The following is a 21,684-nucleotide window of genomic DNA, read 5'->3' on the forward strand; positions in this document are numbered from 1 at the left end:
AAGCATCAAAACTGATTTTGATGAAAGTGCATTAATTACCACTCATTGCATGTTAAATAAACTGCAAATTACATGTAGTTGTTACTACTCAACAGTGTCTCTAAAGTAGAACTGAAAAATCTAGGACAAACATTCTTGTGTCTTTAATCAGTCTTACTATTTTTATAATAAAAGCTCTGTTCTGCTTTGTAACACACTTACTTAGTCATTGCTATTTGCATTCAATGTTTCTCTCTCTCTCTCTCTTTATGACCTTGTTTTAGGTCTTGTTAGAGGTGCTAAACTCTGCATGGGGCTTTAGATCAAAAGTGTTAATGCATGAAACCCAGTCATAAAACAGACCTATGAACGATAACATAAACATTATGCATAACCTCTGGTATTCACTTATCAACATGTTTTATTGGAACTGTCAGAAAAGCTCCTCTAACAGGCAAATCTTTCTTCTGCATTTTTAGGTGAGGCTTCGCTGTTGATGTTTTTAGCATAATATTTTATTAGGTGCACCTATAATAAGCTCATATTTCACATGATAACCCATTGCTTAATATATTAGTGCTACTGTGCACTACTTTATTGTAAATGCAAATATATGATATTGTAGCTGTGCATTTAAATTCATCTGTTATACATAAAATCCCTTTTTTTTTACAATTTCTCCTGTGCGTCCTTCCATCTGCACATATCCTTTGTTTCTCTGCCCAGATTGGCATATGAAACCCAGGCACAGCCCAGATGCTTCACAACGGTTTAATGACTACCAACTCAATGACAGTGTGTTCCTGGTCCAAGCAACCAATCGATATGTGTAGATCAGTGTAAGCTGTGAGTCCAAGAGCAAGTTGAGACAGACTGGGTCTTAATAGACGGACAAGCTAGACTCTACAACTACTCTGAAATGTCTCTCAGGTTTCTGTAAATGATTTCATGCTGGTAGAAGGGATTGGATCCAGATGTGGCACTGAATGAAAGCGTCAAAGCCTTAAATTTGATGCAGGTGGCTACTGGTAACTAGTAGAGGTAAAATCAAAAGGGGCTTTATGTGTGAACCAGGATTTGACATCATTTGAATTTTATTTTTCTTTAACTATTTTTTTCAGGATGTAAAATTCTAATTTACACTGTTTAAAAACTTTCCATTGCAGCTTTTTTTTTACCTTTTTTATCTGTCACCCCCAGCATTTTTTTACTACATAAAATAATGTGTTTATATGAATATTTATCATTTACAAAAGGTAAAACAGAATCTCTGCTGATGTTCTAGTATCATGCATTCTTTTTTATCAATGTGTGATAAAATTTTTTTTTTTTTGTGAATGGTAAGAAATTAAGACCAACAGCAGAAAAAATGATGTATGAGTTGAGAAACAAAACAAAGAACAGAAAGAGAAAATTTGTTTTGGTCATAGTGAGATATGTGTGTATACCGAGAAGGGGAGCAGACCACGCACTGAACCCTGAGGCATCCCGGCGGTTAGCTGATGTGATTTAGACAGTCTTACAAGAATCCTTACACTGTACTCTTGAGACAAAACTCAAGGTAGCTCTAGTCCTCCTCCTACCCTACAGATCTAAACTTGACCAGCATTTCTGCTCATGACTGCCTTTTCTGAAAAGGTGTCATGGTTTTTCATAGTGATGCAAGAAAACTGATTTAGTTTGAGAAATGAACATGTAGTGCTAAATTGATTAAATGAAATATAGAGTAGATACTTAATTTAACTTTAATTTGTTTAAATTCAATTAGTCGGAACAGTATGGATTTAAATAATCTTCTGCCTTCTCAAACCTTATGTACCTTTTTTTTTAATTTCCATACATTTCTTTCATCTGCCGATACACATAATCTCATTTCCACATTTGGAAGCCAAATATCTATCATATGCCAAGCACTAAGTATGTCTGAAGGCTTACTGCTGCTGTTGTTCACCGTGTCACAGTCACAGCGATTCAGTGGTTGTCTTATCAGTTTTTTGTTCCCAAGAGAATAATGTGAGTAATGTAACATTTAAAGAGGCGGAACTCAAATTACTTCCTAATTGTAACTGATCTGCTGGTCAGTCATAAGCTATTGATCGGCCCCTGCCACTATTATCCCGTCTTGAGCAATAGTAATTTGTGCTCAGATTTGCAGATCAGCCAAGCAAGGCAAACATGCTCTAATTTGTTAGGCCAAACTCATGGCACTCAGAATCCCTTTGGTATTCTAGGCAGATAAATAGAAAGACCAGGGTGATAGATTTAATGCCATGGTGTTGATGATTAGTCATTACACTGCCGGCTAGAAGGGGCAAGTATTTAAGGGCCCTGTCAAAGCAGCCTTTCACAAACTGAAAGAGTTTTGTTCACAAAATCCAGATGTGTACACAGGACCACCTGACTATTTGAGATGGAGTTTAAGAAGTGCTATAATAGGAGTTTCTGATAAAGCTTCAAATTTATTTCTACTGTAAAAGTGGAATTCTCATCTGTTGGGATGCGTGACTCTAACAAGAACTGAATATAGCAGTAACATTCACAGTAACGCCACATTTGGCTGCCCCTGAAAGCACAGAACATCTCCTCAATGTCACATATCCACAAAGTCACTCAGTGGATTTAGTTGTAAGACTTGTAAGTTTTAGATGAATGGTGCATTGAGAAGATTCATTGTTGTTTAGTCCAGAAACAGGAGCATAAATGTGTAATTAGGAAGTAAATCCTCAAATAGTGAATTTTCCGTTTTTAAGCATTAGTGATATAGGTGTGTTTTGATATTTTGATGTGTGTTTGCTTGTGTACTGTATGCATTCAGTTCCTCAAAGCTTACAGTAAAGTCACTTTAAGTATTACAAAATATTTTTCTTTGATATTTTTTGGACAAGATATAAAGCATCAACTATTTTCACATTTGATAATCCAAATAATTATGACATGCAAATTTGGTCTTCAAGAAACATTTCTTAAGGAATGTCACTGAAGACTAATGGCTTCATTACTGACTAATTACTGAAATACATTACACCGTAAATCATATTATTTTCAATTATTATTATAAATATATATACATATTACATAATATTGCATGTTTTTACTATATATATATATATATATATATATATATATATATATATATATATATATATATTTTTTAAATGAAATAATTACCTTTCCCTGATAAATATTGCCTTAGTGAGCAAAACAACTATAAAAAAATCTATAAACTTTGTGATATTTTTAGTTAATGACATATACATTCATATTTGTACATTTCTTGTAATATGTAGAGTTTTGTGAAACAATATGTATTTTGAAAAGCTTGCAGTGCATGGTTTAAATGAACCCATGATGCTAAAATGCCAGTTTCCTTTTCTCTTTTTTTAGCCGTTGAAGCTGCACTGCGAGGTTTGCAGTATAGTGTCCAGCTCTGGCCAGATGCTGGGGCGTGAGGCGGGAGCAGAGATCGACCAATCCTCCTGCATCTGGAGAATGAACAACGCACCCACCCGTGGCTTTGAGAGGGACGTGGGCCGCAGGACAGACCTGAGAGTGGTGTCTCACACCAGTGTTCCTCTGCTAATTCAAAAACCCCAGCACTTCTTTGGCCAGGGGAATGAGACAGTTTATGTGGTGTGGGGACCCTTGCGCAACATGAGGCAGGATGGCAAGGGCATTGTGTATAACATGCTGCGGCAAGCGGTGGAAAACTACCCACACGCGCGCATCTACGTCACCACCGAGGACCGCATGAATTACTGCGACACTGTTTTCAAGAAGGAAACGGGCAAAGACAGGTGAGAGTGCTGAAGCCACCGTTACCTGTTTATGATGCACTGCGCGTATGAAGACAGTAGTAAATCTGACCCGGATTCTAATAATTTTACATTTATACTTGTAACTGTAAAGCATCGTATTTTAGGGTTGTGTGTCATTCAGAACTGAATTAAGAAGTTATTTTCACTTAATAACTAAAGGAAGTATAATTTAATTTAACTGAATTAAAATTCAAGCAGCTTCATTTCTGAATACACCTCATCTGTGATGAACATGTTTTTCATTTTTAAATTTAGATTTAATAGGGGGAGTCAAAAATATCAGGGTGACACATTAGTCAGTGGATGGCAATACTTTTCTTTTCAAATTGATGGCTGGGATAACAAATGTTAATGAGGGACGATGCCTTGAGTACCAGCTCTAGAAGGATGCTTAGTTAGAGTTAGGTTAGGTGAAACACTTCTGATTTGCCATTGGGTTCAAGAAATCAACAGATAAGTCTGTGATTGCTGCAGCGGTTAATGCTGAAAAAACTTTAAAAACCTTTAATGCTGTCCAGAGCTCATTATATTTATTAATAAAAAGGTCCCTGGCATTCATGGATGAGAAGATGATTGAGAAGTATTATGCAACAGCATTAATCCTAGAATGTCAATCCGAAGCCAGTGTTCTTTGTCTTCTTTAGATGCGTGATACAAATAGCCGTAACCTTATGTAAAATGGTCCTTCAGTAACTTAATGTTCCCAGGAAGGCAAAGTAGGTAATATCTTCCTCGCGTTGTTGTCAACATCCCAGCGGTACCAAAGGTGAGATGTCGTCAGAAGAAATCAATGGACTCTCAAGGTTATTTGAGTTCTGAAGTGCACTCGCTGTGTGCTAATGAGTCTGGCACACTGTGCGCTCATAGTGCAGGAATTAATCAGCTGTTGATATTACTCATTACAGTCATCAGACCATAACATAACACCCTCATGAATGTTTCATTTGAAGTCGAGCGCTCACAAAGTCAGCAGGTTCACTGTAACTCTCTAAAAAGTCTCCAAAAAATCTCTATTTCATGGAGAGGCTTAGATTACATTTGATCAGTCCGACTGAAATGCTGCGATAGTTCTGCCTTTCAAGAGTAATCCCCACATGATAGCCCTAATGCTGTTGTGTTATAGCACAGATAAGAGATATTCCTAAGGAGGCCTGGAGAGGATTATGCTTTATCCTACATCAATTCCTTTAGAGGAAAAGCAAGCAGATAGTGATGTCTCTAACAGTGTGCTGCAGTTTGTATATCCGGTAGGTGAGATGCGGCCATTTACCGCATAGAGAAGAGATACTTATAGCGTGAGTGAATGCGTGGCCATGAGCAGATGTGTGTCTAATGTCAGTAATAAATCAGCTTTAATAGAGCAGATCGGCATGTCAGGAAACAGTTGGCAGCAAAGCCTTTGTTTTGAATCACATTTCCGAAGCAGCTTCACTTACAGACAACACCTGCGATTGGACCGTGCGCTTGAAATGCACCAAATTATCGCTAATACAGCCTAAAATCACAGAAAGCTACGGCAGAATTCAAAAGAACTTAAATGTCAGTGAATGCAGCTATAATAGAAATAATACATAGAAAATATGAAGTCTTAAAATTTCTTCTTGTGAGAAACAGCTTTCTTTTTTTACCCCATCTCTCTAACCTCACTTTTCATGCTCAATTATTATTTTATTACCATTATTATTTTTTTTATTATCAGTGCATTTAAAATCCACAACAAACGTTTATTCAGTACTGTGTATATTTATTATGTTTATAAAAATGCACACGCATACAGCATATAATTTAAAAATATTTAAGTGAACTTACATGTATATATTTATATTCGTATAATTGATATCACATATAAATATGTTTAATATATAAAACATACCATGTTTTTGTTTCTGCATTTATATAAACATGATAAAAATACACAGTACACACATTTGATATGATTAATCGTGATTTGACAGCCCTAGTTATTTTGAAAGATTTAAAAAGTGACACCTAGCAGCGATGATTTTCTCTTGCATATGTTTCAGACATTCAAATGCACGTGCGCGGTATTATTTATCTCTGTGTATCATTTGAGATTCAGTTTTCACATTGTTCTTGCCTTAATGCAGTTTTGAATACCTGTCAAACACTGAACGAAATCCCAGGAGTACATCAGAACATCCATTTCTGTCTCATTAGTCCAGTGTGATCCATCAATCAGAGGCCAACGGTGTGAACCAGCGGGGGAAGCGAATGAAAGACACTCCATTATTCTGAGTGTCAGACATCCACCCATCTGATTGTGAGCAACAATGACATTTCAGATATGTGTGATGACAGCTCTAATGTAGCACATGATGAATGAAAGCTTAAGGAGTCCAGGAGAATGATTGTGCTCAGTTTGAGCAATTGTGTGCTCTTCTCGTACTGTACTGTTCTGTCTAAGTGAAAGCAATCTGAGACTGATTTTCAGTGCTAACAGTAGACATTACAGAAATCCCTGTTTGATCAGGCTTAACACAGGAAGTAAACAACAAGCTCTATATCGCATTTGGAACTATAACACCACTTACACTAAACCATCTCCTAAACCTAACCAAATGCAAGCATGAGATTAAGCACTAACTGAAGCAACTGTCTTTTTTTGCTTGCTTCTAAAAGTCTGTGAGTACTTTTTATCATAAATCATGTTTTATAGTACTTGGATCCAACTGCTCAGAATAAAATTGTTGGGGATTTACTGGCACTAGTGTTCATTTTAGCTAGAAAATACAGTGAATTATATGTGGAGGTGAAAAAATTTATGTAGAGACATGTCTTTCCAATAAGCCTGTGTAGGTTGGAAGTTAAATTGGATTGGATTGGAATGGATTGAAACACCTGTTTTAAATTGTTTTGTTTTCTGTATTTAGTTGTAAATAAATCTCAACGCGGTCGACTGAGATATGGCCAGTGCCTTACATTGAATGTTATTTAGTGTTTTAAATAATGACATTGTCCCATACGTTTTTCTGTTTGGTCAATGTGTCAGAAGTGGGTGACTTTTATTTTGACAGTGCTGAGAACGCTGGTACTATAAGTTTACAGTCTCTGTTTAATATTCTGTCTCATATTATTGGGCAACTGTTAAACAAAGAAAGTACGTAGTTTATGGAAAATTATTATAGCGTTTGCTTCATAATCATAAACAGTCAACCACTAATTGTTACTGTATCCAACAATATGGATCTAAACTCCTAAAACCTAGATTTAGCCCAAAGCACTTAACTTAATGTATAATTTTATATACATACATGTGTATATCATTTTATTTTTTTGATTAAAATGTAACTGAAAATGTCTTTATAAATTATATTTATAGAAGTTATATGTTCAAAGCGTGGCGGTCAGTGCCGATGTTGTCATAGTATTTACATATTCACTCGTGATTAATCTTCTTTCTTACAAATATTGGCATACTGAATTATCATTGGTCTTATATTCCTTTCACACAGTATATTTAGCTATTTATCATCATTATTGTGCGCACAGTGATCCTTGTGTTGATTCGACTGAAAACCAGACGGGTGATGAGTGTCATGACAACAGCAAAGTGACTCTAATGCTTTTTCATTTGCATAGAACCAAAACTTTAAGGTGAAAACATTATGCTTTTGCAGCCTTGTGAGAACTGATATTTCCTTTGGGAAATGCAAATTTATCTTTGTTTAAAATGTCTTTTGAAGTCAGGGTTTCGGGGAGTCAGGGAGTACAATTACCGTATAAAAGAAATGCTGTGCGGTAAACAAAGATTGAGCATTTATGAGTTAGAGCTACATAATTATACTAGGCATGTGTTTTGGTGTATCCCTGTAAGCAGGACACTGTTCTTTTTTTGTCACAGGGCATGTCAAGACGAGTTTAATTAGCATCAATTCACAGAGTGGAATGAGATCTGTACCGCAGGAACTACGCGGTCCTCTGACTCACTAATCCAAGCAATTAAATATTCTCTTTTTTTTCCGTCATGGTGTGATTGATTAAGATTTTCAGATTCTTAATCAGCTTTGAGTTGAAACTGCTCGTTTTTCTTCGTCTTAAAAAATATAACAAGATTTAATTTAGTTTTACATGTGTATTTTCGAGTGCATTTTAGTGGGTTAAATAGTGAATAAATAGATCTATAACAAAATTAATCTTTGGAACATAAGTAAAGATATTTTCGATGGAAGTCTGACCCTTCGTAGACAGCAAGGATATTACCACAATCGACACACAGAAACGTAGCGAGGATGTACGTGGGTTTAATGTGAACAGCGCTGATTACATTTAATACATTCTGGGGTACTCTCCAAAATTGTGGAAGACGGTAACTTGGAGAAAAGAATAAATTACTGAATAAATTATGCTAGTATTGTTTTCTTTGCACTCAAAAATGATTCTCGTAGCTTCCTAAAACTATGGTTGAACCACTGATGTCATGTGGACTATTTTACAGATGCTACGTTTCTGTGCTTTGATCATGGTAGTATCCTTGCTGTCCGATTCTCTCAGGTTCCATCGAAAATATCTTAATTTGGGGCCTGAAGATGAATAAGGTCTCACGGGTTTGGAACGGCACGAGGGTAAGTAATTAATGACAGAATTAAAGTTTTTTTGAATGCAGAACTTAATGTAATGATGCTGAAACTAATAAATGTACAATAATGAACATTCATATACTCATTTAAGCTCACAGCTCACTCACTGTATACAAACAAGCATAGGTAATATTCAAAGCGATAGCTTTGCACATTGTCATATCTGTAAATGCAAAAAATAGCACTTTATGGTCTCATTAATGAACATTTATGAATGCTTTAAACTTTGTATATGTTAGTTAGATAAAAATACTGTTGTTCATTGCATGTTGATCTTTTTACAGTGAATTAACTAACAGATATGAATTTTGGCTTATGGCTTAAGTATTGTTAGTTAATGTAAATGAAGTTGTTTAACTAATATGAAAAAATGTAACCTTATTTTAGATTTTCAGCGTTAACTCTTTTCTGCAGCACAGAAAATTTTTATTAGACCTCCTAGCTTTTTTTTTTCTTTATCCTTTTTATGCTCTTCTGACCTTTCTTCCTCTGCTTTCATTATCCTTTATTTCTCCCCTCATTTTTTGCCTCCTCAACCTTTCCGTGCTCCCTCACAGGCTGAGTGTTAACTTTTGTGCAATCTCTGTACTTGAGCAGCACCTGCAGTGCACTGGGCCAGGCAGAATCTCCCAGACTGAGTTCTTTTATCTTAAATGTCGCACATTTACCGGTTTGCTGTCAAGCTGTGTGTGGGGGTGGCCTGGTAAACTATGTGCAGATAACAGCTGACAGCCCTCCTAAATCACAATGTCACATTACCTTGTTGCCATGATAGTCCTGTTGACCTCTGTGTTGACACAAACAGGGTGCTAAGTCACTGTAGATATTACCGATATTCCATTCACTCTGTTCACTTTGCTTTTGTACTATTTTACTTGTTAAATCTTTATAATTGATTTATTACACATTTATTACACTGTAATATTTAGTTTTTGGTGTTGTCTTAATTGTTGTCTATAATTGCTTAAATAAAGGCAAAAATGTAAAAAATTTATCTAAAAATGAAAAGGGTACTTTCACTTTCAGTCCGTTATACATTTTTACAGTATTTAGAAAGCTTTGTTATGTTAGCTGATATATTTGGTTCCAGTTGTAGGTGGCATAATCGCTTAAGTGGACTGCATGGAGTATTCCAAATACAATCAGTTTAACAGTCCAATCTAAATGAAAATGCTTAAAGTAAATGCATCGATCAGAATACATGCCCAAACCAAAAGGGGTGGAATAAACCTTTTCTACTCCGTTCAATACGACATGTAAACCCTTTATCGGATTAAAATGGCGTAATGGCGCATGACGAAAGGAACGAGCCAATGTTGTTGTTGCTGTTGTTTAATATGTTAAATTAACAATCTAAAATTCTCTTTCCACTCACCGTCTGAAGTGCAGAATGAAGTTGTGCCACAATTGCTTCGCAAACGTCTTGTTTTAGGTTAGGGAATTGAAGTTTTAAATCCTTGATTAATATAAGCATCACTGTACAAATCTACATGTGCTTGTCATCTCCTTAGTAGGACCCAAAATAGGTTAATATTAAGAATGCTTTTCAAAACAAAGAAAAGAATGATTTAACAAATTGGCGAAAACAGCAGGGAAACTGTATGTTAGTGCAGTGTGCTCTTGCCATAAGATTAAATCTGATTCGAAGCTTGTGACACGTAAACACGCACATCAACCCAATCATTTAATTTAGCCTTCACTTAAACACTATCTTTGGAAGCATTAGTCAGAATGATTTAACTCTTTTTTTTAAACAAGAATAGTTAGTGTATATATACTGTAGTTAGTGAGCCATTTTCTTTTAAACTGTTAAACACAATTTTGAAGAAAGATGTTTGGAGTGTGTCAAGAGAGTAGGTTGGTTTTTGCCTTGAAATCAGACACAGTGACTTTTCTGACGTGTTTGTGGCTGGGTCTGTCTGACATCAGCGCAACGCAAGGACGTGCTGATCACCTTTCAGGTGTTATTGATCTGCCTAGAAAAAAGGAAGCAAGCTCATTGCATTTACTTTCAGAGAGCAGTTCACTGTGAATGTTACTTGGAGAGTTGTTAGTCTATCTACAGTAGCAAAAAAGAGTGCAGACCTTGTTGAAATTGCCGTTTATAATGTTTAAAAAAGCCTGTCTAGCAGTGCCTAGTTTTACATTAAAAAGCTGAAGGTTGTCTTTATAGAATTTAATGGAGTAGGCCTGCAAGTTTTGTTTTTTTACCACATGCGTTCAGCTTTTCTGCATTTTCTTTTCTTAGGACTGCTGTTGTGTTCTTTCACCAAAGCAATGACATCAATAACATTTTTCTAAAAGAAAAGCAACAACATCTGCAGATATACTTGATTGAATACAGAAATAATCAGATTGTGCTACATCCTGAATAACAGTGGATGAAATGTTTACAGTCTTAATGATAAATGTATTTAGAGCCTGTCCATGATTGTGGAAGAGTTCTTTTCGTGAATTAGATTCAGCCTTATAAATGTGAATGTTAAAATCACCAACACTAGCAAAATTGAGGACACTGCCGATAACAGTTCTGTGAAATCATCAACGAAGGCTCACAAATATTTTGGAAACCCGTAAATAATGCATAGAGCACCATTTAATGCTACTCACATACTCAAAAGACATGTATTCAACAACTGACACTTTGTTGCATTGATATTCATTTTTAAATAGAGCATCTATGCCTCCACCTCTTCAAATAGCTCCTCAGACATTCGTGAAAGCAAAGTTAGGAGGGGCTGTTTCATTGAAGACTCTTGCATTGCAGCAAATTTAGTTTAGTTTAGAAACATAACATCTGTGTTGTTTGTGTTGGTGACACCGTTGACTAGAAGTTACTTATTTTCAAGTGAGTCGGATGTTTAAAACTTCTTACCTAATAGTATCTGTTTTTAATAGACTTTAGATTAGATGGAATTGCTATAAGATTTGAGAAAGCCATAGATCAGGACTCTCCCACAGTGCTCCTGGAAAGCTACCATACTGCACATTTCAGCTCAAACTCCAATCAAACGCACCTGAACCATAGTAAAGTGTTCAGGGTTACTTGAAAATTACAGACAGGTGTGTTGGAGATCCCTGCCTTAGACATGTTATCACTTAACCAAACAGATATAGAGAAAGCAATAGGAACACTAGGTTCCCACTTGTTCTGTAAACATTTGAGAAACTTGCTGTTATCATAGCGGGGAGCTCGCACATATCACTGAGAGCTGTTATCAGTTGTTTGTTGTTCACCTACAACGGATGGAGAATGAAGTGGGGCCTAGTGTTGTGTTAGAGGCCAGAGAGATCTCACAGGGGTACAGTAAGCGAAACTCGGCTTTGGTGTTTGCGGAGTTCATCGCTTTTTAGTTTCATAACTGGGAGCTTGCGGCAAAAGTGTGGAAGAGTTTGCAGGAAGATCGTCCTTTGGTGCAGAATCTTGGAGCAGTTCGTAATAGTCTCTCTGTGGGCAGGGCTCAGCTGTGATTGTGTCCGTGGTTGTTGCGGCTGCTTGCTGTTACCATCATTCTTGTAGCAGATATCAATTACATGTCCATTCAGATGTTGATGTGAAGTCCTTTGGTCATTCTGACACTCACCAGCTGTATTTGTGCCATTTTGGTTGAGTGCAGTGGATATACTGCTAAAGGATGATGGAATGAAAAGTAGATATGTTGTCCTTTAGCACTCTTGCACTAAGTTTGTTTGGGTCAAGGCATATGATTTAAAAAGCTTCTTCTAAATTTTACTCGTTGGGAGTGGTCCACCGATAAACAATCGAATTTCCAGTTTTCTAAATGGTCCAGTTAATTGTAATCTCTCAGAATTCTGACAGCTCTTTCTGAATATCATTCTTCCCTACATGAATATTAACCTGCAGTCTTGTGCTTCTTCAGAATGTTCTGAAGTTCCATTTACATCAGAAATGGTTTCTTGAGGAAAGCGGCATGCAGCTGTCACTCGCATTGCTCTGAGCTGTATGGCGTGCTAGCTGCAATTGAGGCAGTCTTTGTCTGAACATGTTTGGGGGTTCTTCATGCGCATTTATTAATGCTACAAATCTTAGGATACTTGTCTTTGAAAGTTGAGTCAAAGCTGTATGTGGGGCACAATTAGGTTTCCTGTTTGTGCCATCAGATAATGTTGTCATCAGTTACTTTTTGTTTCTCATTCAGAGGACTTACCAGCTGTATGCTGAGGGGGTCCGTGATGGAAATTATCTGTGTGTTCTGGCAGGACTGTTAGTAACTTTTGTTTTAAGAACTGCACTCTTTTATAGAAGACTTTGACAGTTTGTGAAAAAAAGGAATTTCGGGAACCAGATGTTGTCTTGTATCAGGAATGAGGCCCATAGAAAAGTGTAATATGTAACATTTATTGTTCAAACTTAAGGAACTGGATGAAATATTCAGAAACATATCAGACCACAACTCTGACTAGTTGTTCATGGAATTAAATCACATCATGTTGGTTCGCCTGACCAGAGAAGAACTAGACCCCAACTAAGCTTGGTTTCTCTCAAGTTTTTTTCTCAATTACTGTCAGGTGTCCACTGTTGACTTTCGGCGTGCTTAGTTGGGGGGTACCTAATATGTGGCAGTACTGAACAAAACTATTGGGTGAGAACTGAAGTGACCTAGATCAGAGCCGTACACTTATGTTTTTTTAATATAGTAAAGTTAAGATATCCTGTATTATATATATATATATATATATATATATATATATATATATATATATATATATATATATATATATATATAAATTTTTTTTAAACAAAATTTTACATTAAAAATGCTGTTAGGTAGCAGCAAATCATTGTTAATGAGTCATTGCGATTGAACCAAGTCATTTAAATGGTTGATTCATTCCAGAACGAAACACTGTCATTTTGCTCAGACACGCGAAAACGTGCTGTGGCTGTTTTTAGAATGTGTGCATATTTTTGTGTGTATATATATATATATATATATATGTATAAATATACATTCTAAATGCATTTAATAGACTGAATCATGCAGTGAAAGAACACACTCTAAATGTGAAAGCACTAGACTTAAAGTAATGTATGCATGTACTCTGTAGGGGTGTTTTGAATGTTTTTTTCAAAATACTTTGATCATATTATCACAGACTATTTATCGCACACCCCTTCCACTGGGGCATCTCAAATGGGACAATCTGTTACGTTTTCTTTTTTTATCCTTGCAGCGCCAAAGCAGAATTGATATAAGGTAATTATGTTACGTTATTGGAAAAATACAGATGTTTGGACCTCGGGGACCTCATTGGTGGTTACGGCTCGGAGCTGGACAATGGCATCACTGTTCTGAGCTACTTTACAGATGAGTTAATCTAATTTCATAATTAATCGCTCGCCAAGACACCTCTTAGTTACTGTTTCTACAAACATACATACATACATAGATATGTATAGGTAAAGGCCCTAAACTTACACAATACAGCAAGACAAAGCTGTTAGCTAACAAGACATTTGAAAGGTACTTTATTTTAAAAACCTGTAATATGGAGTTAAATTAATATTAAAAACACAAACCAACATATTCTTTTCTGTGAAAGGTTATGTAGTTTCTTCAGGAGTTTAATTGAATGTTTTTTTACAACCAAATAGTGCACAGTGTTATTGCATTTTGTAACACTGGCACTTACATGCCCGAGAGGTGTTTCATAGATGGCCACCGAGTGACATGACTTGCCTTAAAGAGACTTTGCTGTATCTTGGGCCTCATTTTATGAAGTGTTGCACAGAAATTGTTTAATTTGATCTTCTGATCAACTCTCAATTATGCTTATGTGTTATTCATAAACACAGAAAACACACCTCTCTTTCAGAAATGAAATCTATGAATTGCAAATTATCTTAAACCGGCATGCAACTGAAAGGTTTCAGCTCTCTGCCTTGTAAACAACTCCTGATTAATGTCATTAAGATAAAATATCACCAGTCATCATCCAAATCCTTTAATTTAGTACAGCGAGCTGCAAGAACTGCTTACTTTTTTTTAAAAAAAACCTGCAGTACTCCAACAAGAAAAAGTATGTATGTCTTCTCAGACACTTACGTGATGCTAAACATTTTTCTACGTCAGGCATTTTTTACAAATTTGAGCATTAATGATATGGATTTTTGGGGGAAATAGACTCATTCGCCAAGTTCCCTAGAGTTGAGTTTTACAGTTTTTTTATCTATTCAGCCAATCTTCGGATCTGGTGATAACACTTTTAGCATAGCTTGGCATAAATCATTGAATCCAATTAGACCAGTAGCTTTACGTTTAAAAATGACAAAAGTAAAAATTTCGGAGTAATAATCAAGGAAGATTGCTACCATGGCTGTAGCAAGCGCAGTGATATTACTTTCACTGGGAGTTTTTTGGAAGCTGGCGACTTTTTTCCACAGGCATATATCACTGCGCCTGCAGTGGCCATGGTAGCAAACTTCCTTGATTATTATGCCGGAATGAGAGTATAGGTCCTAGTCATAAGAGCCTAGCAAATAAAATTGCAACTTCTAATTTTCCGCCAGTCTTATTACACAATATAACTACAAAAGAGTCAAGTCTTAAATAGGAAAAATATTGAAACTCATTTTTGAACACAATGCTACTGGTTTAATTGGATTCCATGATCTATGCGAAGTAGTTGAGTATTAGACTGATTGGCAAAACTCTCAGTGTGGAGGATCCACCTCTGATGTCAGTGCATGTGGCTGGCATCCCAGTGGTCTCAACTTTTAAAGCCTAACTGCCTCAACACACCCAAGCACGGCGGGCATGCCACTGCACTCCAGAGTATTTTTCTTTCGAGTCTGCTCCAGAGTTGGTGGCTCCTCTTGCAGAACCTCCAGAGGTGAGGGTGTCTGCTGCAGAACCTATAGAGATGTTAGCTTCTGCTGTAAATCCTCCAGATGTAGCAACATACTCTGCAGAACTCTGTTTAGCGCTGTCTGTCACAGCCTTGTAGGCCGTTCATGAAGTCCCTGTCTGTACGGTCACACTCACAGAGAGCATTTGTGAACTCCTGTTGTGTGCTCTGCCTGCATCGTCGTGGCTCCCTGCTCTATCTGCATCTCAATGGTTTCATCCTCCTCAGGGTCTGATCCATGACCAGGACCTCCACTGTTCCACTGTCTGACATTGTTCCATGGGCCAGATCCTCTAGCATTTCACTGTTTGCCACTGCTCCACTGTGTGCCACCCAGGTCCTCTAGGGGTCTACTGTCTGCCACAGCTTTACAACCAAATGTCCTCCAGTGTTTCACTCTTTGCCATTGTCTCACGGTCCACGTCATGATTCATGTCCTGTTCCCCTGCACGGTCCTGGCCCCCCATCCTGCCCCCTGGACCATCACTGCTCCACCCCCTCCTGGATGTTGTTGGGTTTTGTTTGGGCATCTGGAGCCATCCTTAGAAGGGGAAATGTTACTTGTGGTTTGGGTTTTGTTTGGGTCTATTTCCTGTTCATGTTTTCATGTCTTTTATTTTTTAGGATATTCACAGTTCTTGTTTGCTTCATAGTTCCCTAGGCTGCATGTGTTTGTTTTCTGGAGAATGTGTCATGTTCTTATTACTTGATTTTTGTCATGTGATCCCCAGTGTTTGTTATAAGTTCCATTCCATTTTCCATTGTTGTTTGGTTGTATATTGATGTTCTAACCTGCTGTCGGTGAATGTAGTCTGTTCATGAAGTCAAGTCTCTCTCTGGTCAACAAGTTTGTTCAAGTGAAGCCATAGTCCAGTCATATGTTTGTATTTTTGGATTGCACTTTTGATAATAAACTGCTCTTGGGTTCTTCTAGTCCTTCAGTGGACATTCATTGCACCTATCTGGTTTGTTTGTTGTATATATATACATGTATCAACAGGTTGTAGTAGTCTTTTACATGACTAAGTATATATCTCAAAAATGTTTTACTAAAAAACATTACAAATTTATATGGGCTAGACACATAAAATGGTTCCAGTCTCTATGTTTCATATATGTATTTGTTTCATATGACAATGTATTTTATATATTGAAATTAATATATGTACATATATTATATTTGTGTAGGAGAGCTGCTGGCAGTGGGAAGCAGGTTAAAAAAAGCATGTTAAAAAAATCCCTTTTTCAATCACAAAAGTTTCTAGTGTTAGTGTCGGTGCCAAGATTTGTTGTTTGATTTTCTGTAGCTGAAAGTATAGTAGATAAAATAGAAAAGCAAGAGAGCAAAGCGCAGAGCAGTGAGAAAGAGTGTCCAAACAGTAGCTAAACATAAAGCAATGTAGACACTTGCCATATGAATACAGAATTAATTTACAGTCAAAGAAGCCTTCATGTTTGGCTCATCCTATTTTAAATGTTAATGTCAGAACTGTCCATTTTAAAGCATCATTTAACAGGCGGGTTTAAATGTAGCATTTAATTGCCTTGACAGTCTCTTATGGTTCTCATCAACAGTTGTCAAGTAGTCACAATTCTGCCTCGGGAAAGGATTGGTCGGCGGCCTCTCAATGCCTAATTGAATCAGACCCTTTCACCCGCTATATTAATGAGTGCACCTGCACATCATGCAGTTTAATGTGACAGTATAATGTCATTAGAGATAATTAGATCTGCTGATTGTTTGGTTGGAAATAATCAGACTAAAGTGTGTTCAAACACACTGAGTGGACTTTAAATGTAGCCCCAGTGAAAAAGGTGCCAAGATGCAACTCTAAAAAACCAAAAAGCTGAAACACTAGACACCGTGTTGCCATAAGTCTGTTCCGCTCCTAGTCTCAGTTCCTTATGACTCTTTAAATTGAAATTTAACAAAATGTTTGCAGGATTGGCTTGATTTATTTGCTTATGGAGGATGGGAATAAAATGCAGCTGGGCTTGGTAGCAGTCAGAATTGGGCTGCAGGCTTCATTTTTTGTATGTCACTTAATTCATCTAAGGTAACAAGCCATATACCATCACTCTAAATAAAAGATAAATGGGTTTACTGTAAAAATAAAATTAAAAATAAAAAAATTATTTCAATAAATATTTTCTTACACTAAGCCCTTTTACATTACTATAAGGTTAGAGTTAACAACAGAGAAATTTATTTTGAACTATTTTAACATTCAAATTAATATTTTGTATGCAAACATGTAAATTGCACACAAAGCAGTTTATAAATGTAAACTTAAAAATAAACTTTCTTTTTTTTGTTGAAATATAATCATTTAAACACTGGCTATCATACATTTTTCATAAAAAAAAAACGTGTTTGCCTGACGAAGGTCTTTGACTGAAACTACTTTTTTGAATAAAGGGAGGTTAACAGTAATAGATCGTCTTTCTATTTTATAATGATACTCTTTGATCTTGCGTCTGCCCAAGATATTTTATGGATGTGCATACCTCCTCCATCTTCCTTTATATAAAAAAACCCCATCACTAATGGGTGAAGTAAAATATAAAGAAGTATATAGTCTAATATTGCTCCTCTCTAGACTTCTTTTGTTTAACAAATGATAGGCTGGAGATACTGATGATATCCCTGAGGTAAATAAAATGCTATGTGACATTTATTATATTTTAAAAAACTAATTGAATGTTTACATTTAGGGGTTTATTTCACGTTAAAAATAGTAGTAAAAACGATGGTACGATCACACTCTGATGCCACATCGTAGTGCACCAAAGCGGCACACATTTTCAGAATTTCCTGAAAAAAATGTATGATTTGTTCAGTACACGTGTACAGAACCGAAAGACCTGTTCTAACAATTTTTTATTTGATTTGAAGTTAATATATTATGTTATTAAAAATATTAAATAACAATATTTAATCTTTTTTTAGCATCTTGTGCCATGAGCATTGCATTTTGTAAATGTTAAGCCTAAAATAATTCTATTAAAGTGTCTTGAGTTCCAATTCATTCCACTGTGCTAGCATCTGTGCACTTGTTATCATGCACCAATACATTCAGAACTGTGTATTGTGGCAAAATATATTTGTTGATGTCATTTTCCGTCAACGCCAATATAGAACTCTGGATAAACCCAAAACCTGTCTACGCTGATACAGGCCTACTTCAATACTGACATTTTGAGCAGTCTTCACCAGGTAGTTTATTTAGTTTCATATGCCCATATTAAAAGAGTTGCCACTGATCCACTGATGTGTAAAAAAAAAAGGTTATAAAAGAGAAATAAAAAGAGTAATTGACACATCTTGACTCATCTGAAGCATGATGTTATATGTATCTAGTTAATTTACTGTAATCTATTTCTATGTTGAAATGTATAGAAAAAGCTTTGTGTGAATGTGCCGCACTGCACCTCGGTTTAAAAATACCTTCAAAAGTCTGAAATCTGCCATGCCAACAGCATTGACCCCTATTTCAACTCTAATACCTTATTTCATACTGGAGGCACAAAGGTATTCGTTTTGATTAGTTCTTGAGTTTACTGTTTTCGTTCTGAATGCTCACTGAGGATTTCTGAAATGTGCTTATCTTTTCATTTATTTGTTATTTTGCTCGGCTGCACAAAGTCGCTCTGAATAATTTTAATAAATATATTCTGTATTGACTCTCCTAGCACCTATCTGACATATTACCACATGCTTATGGTATTAGGAAATCCATTTCCTCTTTTTTTAGCAGCCACTGTAATTTCAGCTCTTTGTAGAATTTGGCTAAATGTCAGCAAAATAGCAAAAATGACCTCCCATTATCCAGAGAGTGCTTCCTGAGGCGCCGCCGTTTGTGTATTCTTGGGAAAGTTCTGTTGAATCAACCGTGTGTCGGGATGGATGGCTTTATAGTCCATGAATTCAAGCGCTGCCGGAAAACTGTATGAATAGGGTGAGGGAATAAAAGTCCTAATGCATGCAAAAGGCCTCATCATTCATCGCCTATTATCACAGATCCTGGAGCCTTTGAAAGAGACATTACCCAGATGGGATGTGAGCAGAATTCAAATATTGAAATTGTTCATTATTTCGCTCACTCATATTCCTCCCTGCAGCAAATGCAGCTACGCCCAGATTAGATTTGTAGTTCAACAAAGTCAATTTAGCCCTTGAAGATTGATTTTAGATCTAAAAACGTCAATTCTGGCTGTCTCCGTAAAGTTATTTTTCTGTTTTGATGTGTAAATGATAGGAGGAAGACATTTAGCTCACGTTGAACACATACAGAACAGAAGCCTGCACTGTGACAGATTTTAAACAGCAATTTACTTTCTTGTAAACTTTGGAAAACTTAAAAGAAAGGGTGACCTTTTATATGACATGAATTATGCATTCATTAATACGTAAGCAAATTTAACACGTGCAATTTTAGCTGTTAGGCGGCTACTCACGAAATTACTGAACTTAATTTTTTGTTGTTTATTCAAGTGCACATGAATGAAATTGCTATGAATGCGATTATGTGTCTTTTACCAGATGTTGCCTTAAATAACAATACATCCCATAGCCTAAGATACACATGGTAGTCAATAAATTCCTAAAAACACATAATCATGTATAATGCCAATCGTTCAATTTTTAATCTTGTTGCCATATTAAACTGTAAATTAAGATAAGTGGATTACTATTTGAGCCCATTTCAGGAAGGGTCTTTGACATGTATTGATCTTAGCATGCCTTAATGCAAAAATCTGCACATAAATATAATTAATCTGCTTAACTTCGCAATAAATCAAATCCAGAAATATTTCTCCCTACTTTGAATGCACAAGCTATCCTCAGATGAGCTGAAACTGACATTAAAGACATTAGATCTATTTCCAACCATGAAAGATGGTAAAATCGAGCAATGCTGTTTCTCTGAGCTGATAGAGATCAGAGCATAAGGCTTTAGCTTGTCATAGATTAATGAATATTTCCACAGATGAAATCTGTTCAGTAAGCAGTCCAAAGTGGAAAGAGTGAGTAGCGTGACTGGTCATATTAAACATTTAGAAATTTTCCTTGTATAGAAACTCAGTCAACACTATGAATGCACTAATATTTGAGGTCACCTTATTCGTGCTTGTATTTTTTTTTTTGAGGCTGTTCATTCTCTACTGAGACTGAGCTATTATGACTCATAAAGAGTTCTAGCTACTGAAACTTTATGGAGCACTATTTACAGAAAGCACAAACAAAACTTACGTCTGCCTAGGTTTCCTTTGAGAATTTGGTGAGGGTTCAAAACATCTAGGAATACACCATTGCATGAAGCATGGTGTTTTGATGAATGTATCTCTTGCATGAAAGCATCCCTTATGGCTAACTGTTTTTGCAAAGTGGGCCAGGACATCCATCAAGATTTACTCAAGGAGATGTATATTTGCCATTGCCTCAAAATGACAAAGGCCTGAGCTATGAATATTAATTAAGTTAATCTTAATATTTAGATTGTTTATATAGCAGGGCTGCAATGTAAATAGTATATGAATACTATTACAATTATTAAAAGGATAGTTCTTGTACTTTCTTTCTTCTGCTGAGCACAAAAGAAGATATTCGGAACAATGTTCATGACCATTGAAGCAAAAAAACTATGGAAATCAATGGCTAACAGCAACATTCAAAAACAACTTTTGTGTTTAGCAGAAGAAATAAATTCATACAGGTTTGGAACAACTGGGGGGTGAGTCAATAATGACAACCCTCAACCATCCTGGTATATGAGGTTCAGGGTTTTAACCTTCCCTGATATAAGATTTTGTTTTAATAAATCAAAATTGTAGCTCTACATCACAGCATGTATTCTTGATTTCACTTTAAAGCACACAAACAAGCAATAGAGAAGCAGGGAGCATGTCTGAGAGCTGTACACGGCAGAGAACACTGCCGCTTTCCGTCACAGATGACAACCGCAACGACCACTCAGCAAAATATAAACTCTACAAATTCCATCACCAGATTGCTTTTCAAAACACACACTGACAAAATGAAACTCCTGCTAAGCAATTGGAGATGCTTCCTTTGATGATGAATTCAGTCTGCTATGGCAAAAAGTCTGTCCTGTCATGATTGTAAATGAAAACTTCGGGTATTTTTTGGTTGTGTTATGTTATGTATGTACACTAAAACAATTAAATTGTTACTCTTACTTAATTTAAAAAAGTAAGAGTAACAATGGCTGCATATTTCACACAGAAGATAGACAAAAAGAGAAGACAGCTTTAGGTGGAAAATAATCCACACCTAAATAAAACAATTAAAACTTACAGGAAGCATCTGAGCATGTGTTTTGCTGAATCCAACAAGCAATGGATACCTTACATTTTCATAGACATTACCTGAACTAGTGGTCCACAAGATCACCTTTGAG

The 21,684-nt window shown here is 36.2% G+C and overlaps 1 protein-coding gene across 2 annotated transcripts in view; it reads left to right on the forward strand.

Annotated features, from left to right (window-relative positions):
- The window catches only part of st6galnac3 (ST6 (alpha-N-acetyl-neuraminyl-2,3-beta-galactosyl-1,3)-N-acetylgalactosaminide alpha-2,6-sialyltransferase 3), a 70,250-nt gene that overhangs the window by 36,953 nt on the left and 11,613 nt on the right, over positions 1–21,684 (forward strand). For both annotated transcript variants that reach the window (XM_043224288.1, XM_043224296.1), the window contains exon 3: positions 3,364–3,773. In XM_043224288.1, coding sequence (XP_043080223.1) covers positions 3,364–3,773 — 410 coding nt within the window. The remainder of the gene's footprint in view (positions 1–3,363; positions 3,774–21,684) is intronic.

The sequence above is a fragment of the Puntigrus tetrazona genome, chromosome 2, assembly GCF_018831695.1.
Source record: "Puntigrus tetrazona isolate hp1 chromosome 2, ASM1883169v1, whole genome shotgun sequence".
NCBI classification, from domain to species: Eukaryota; Metazoa; Chordata; class Actinopteri; order Cypriniformes; family Cyprinidae; genus Puntigrus; species Puntigrus tetrazona.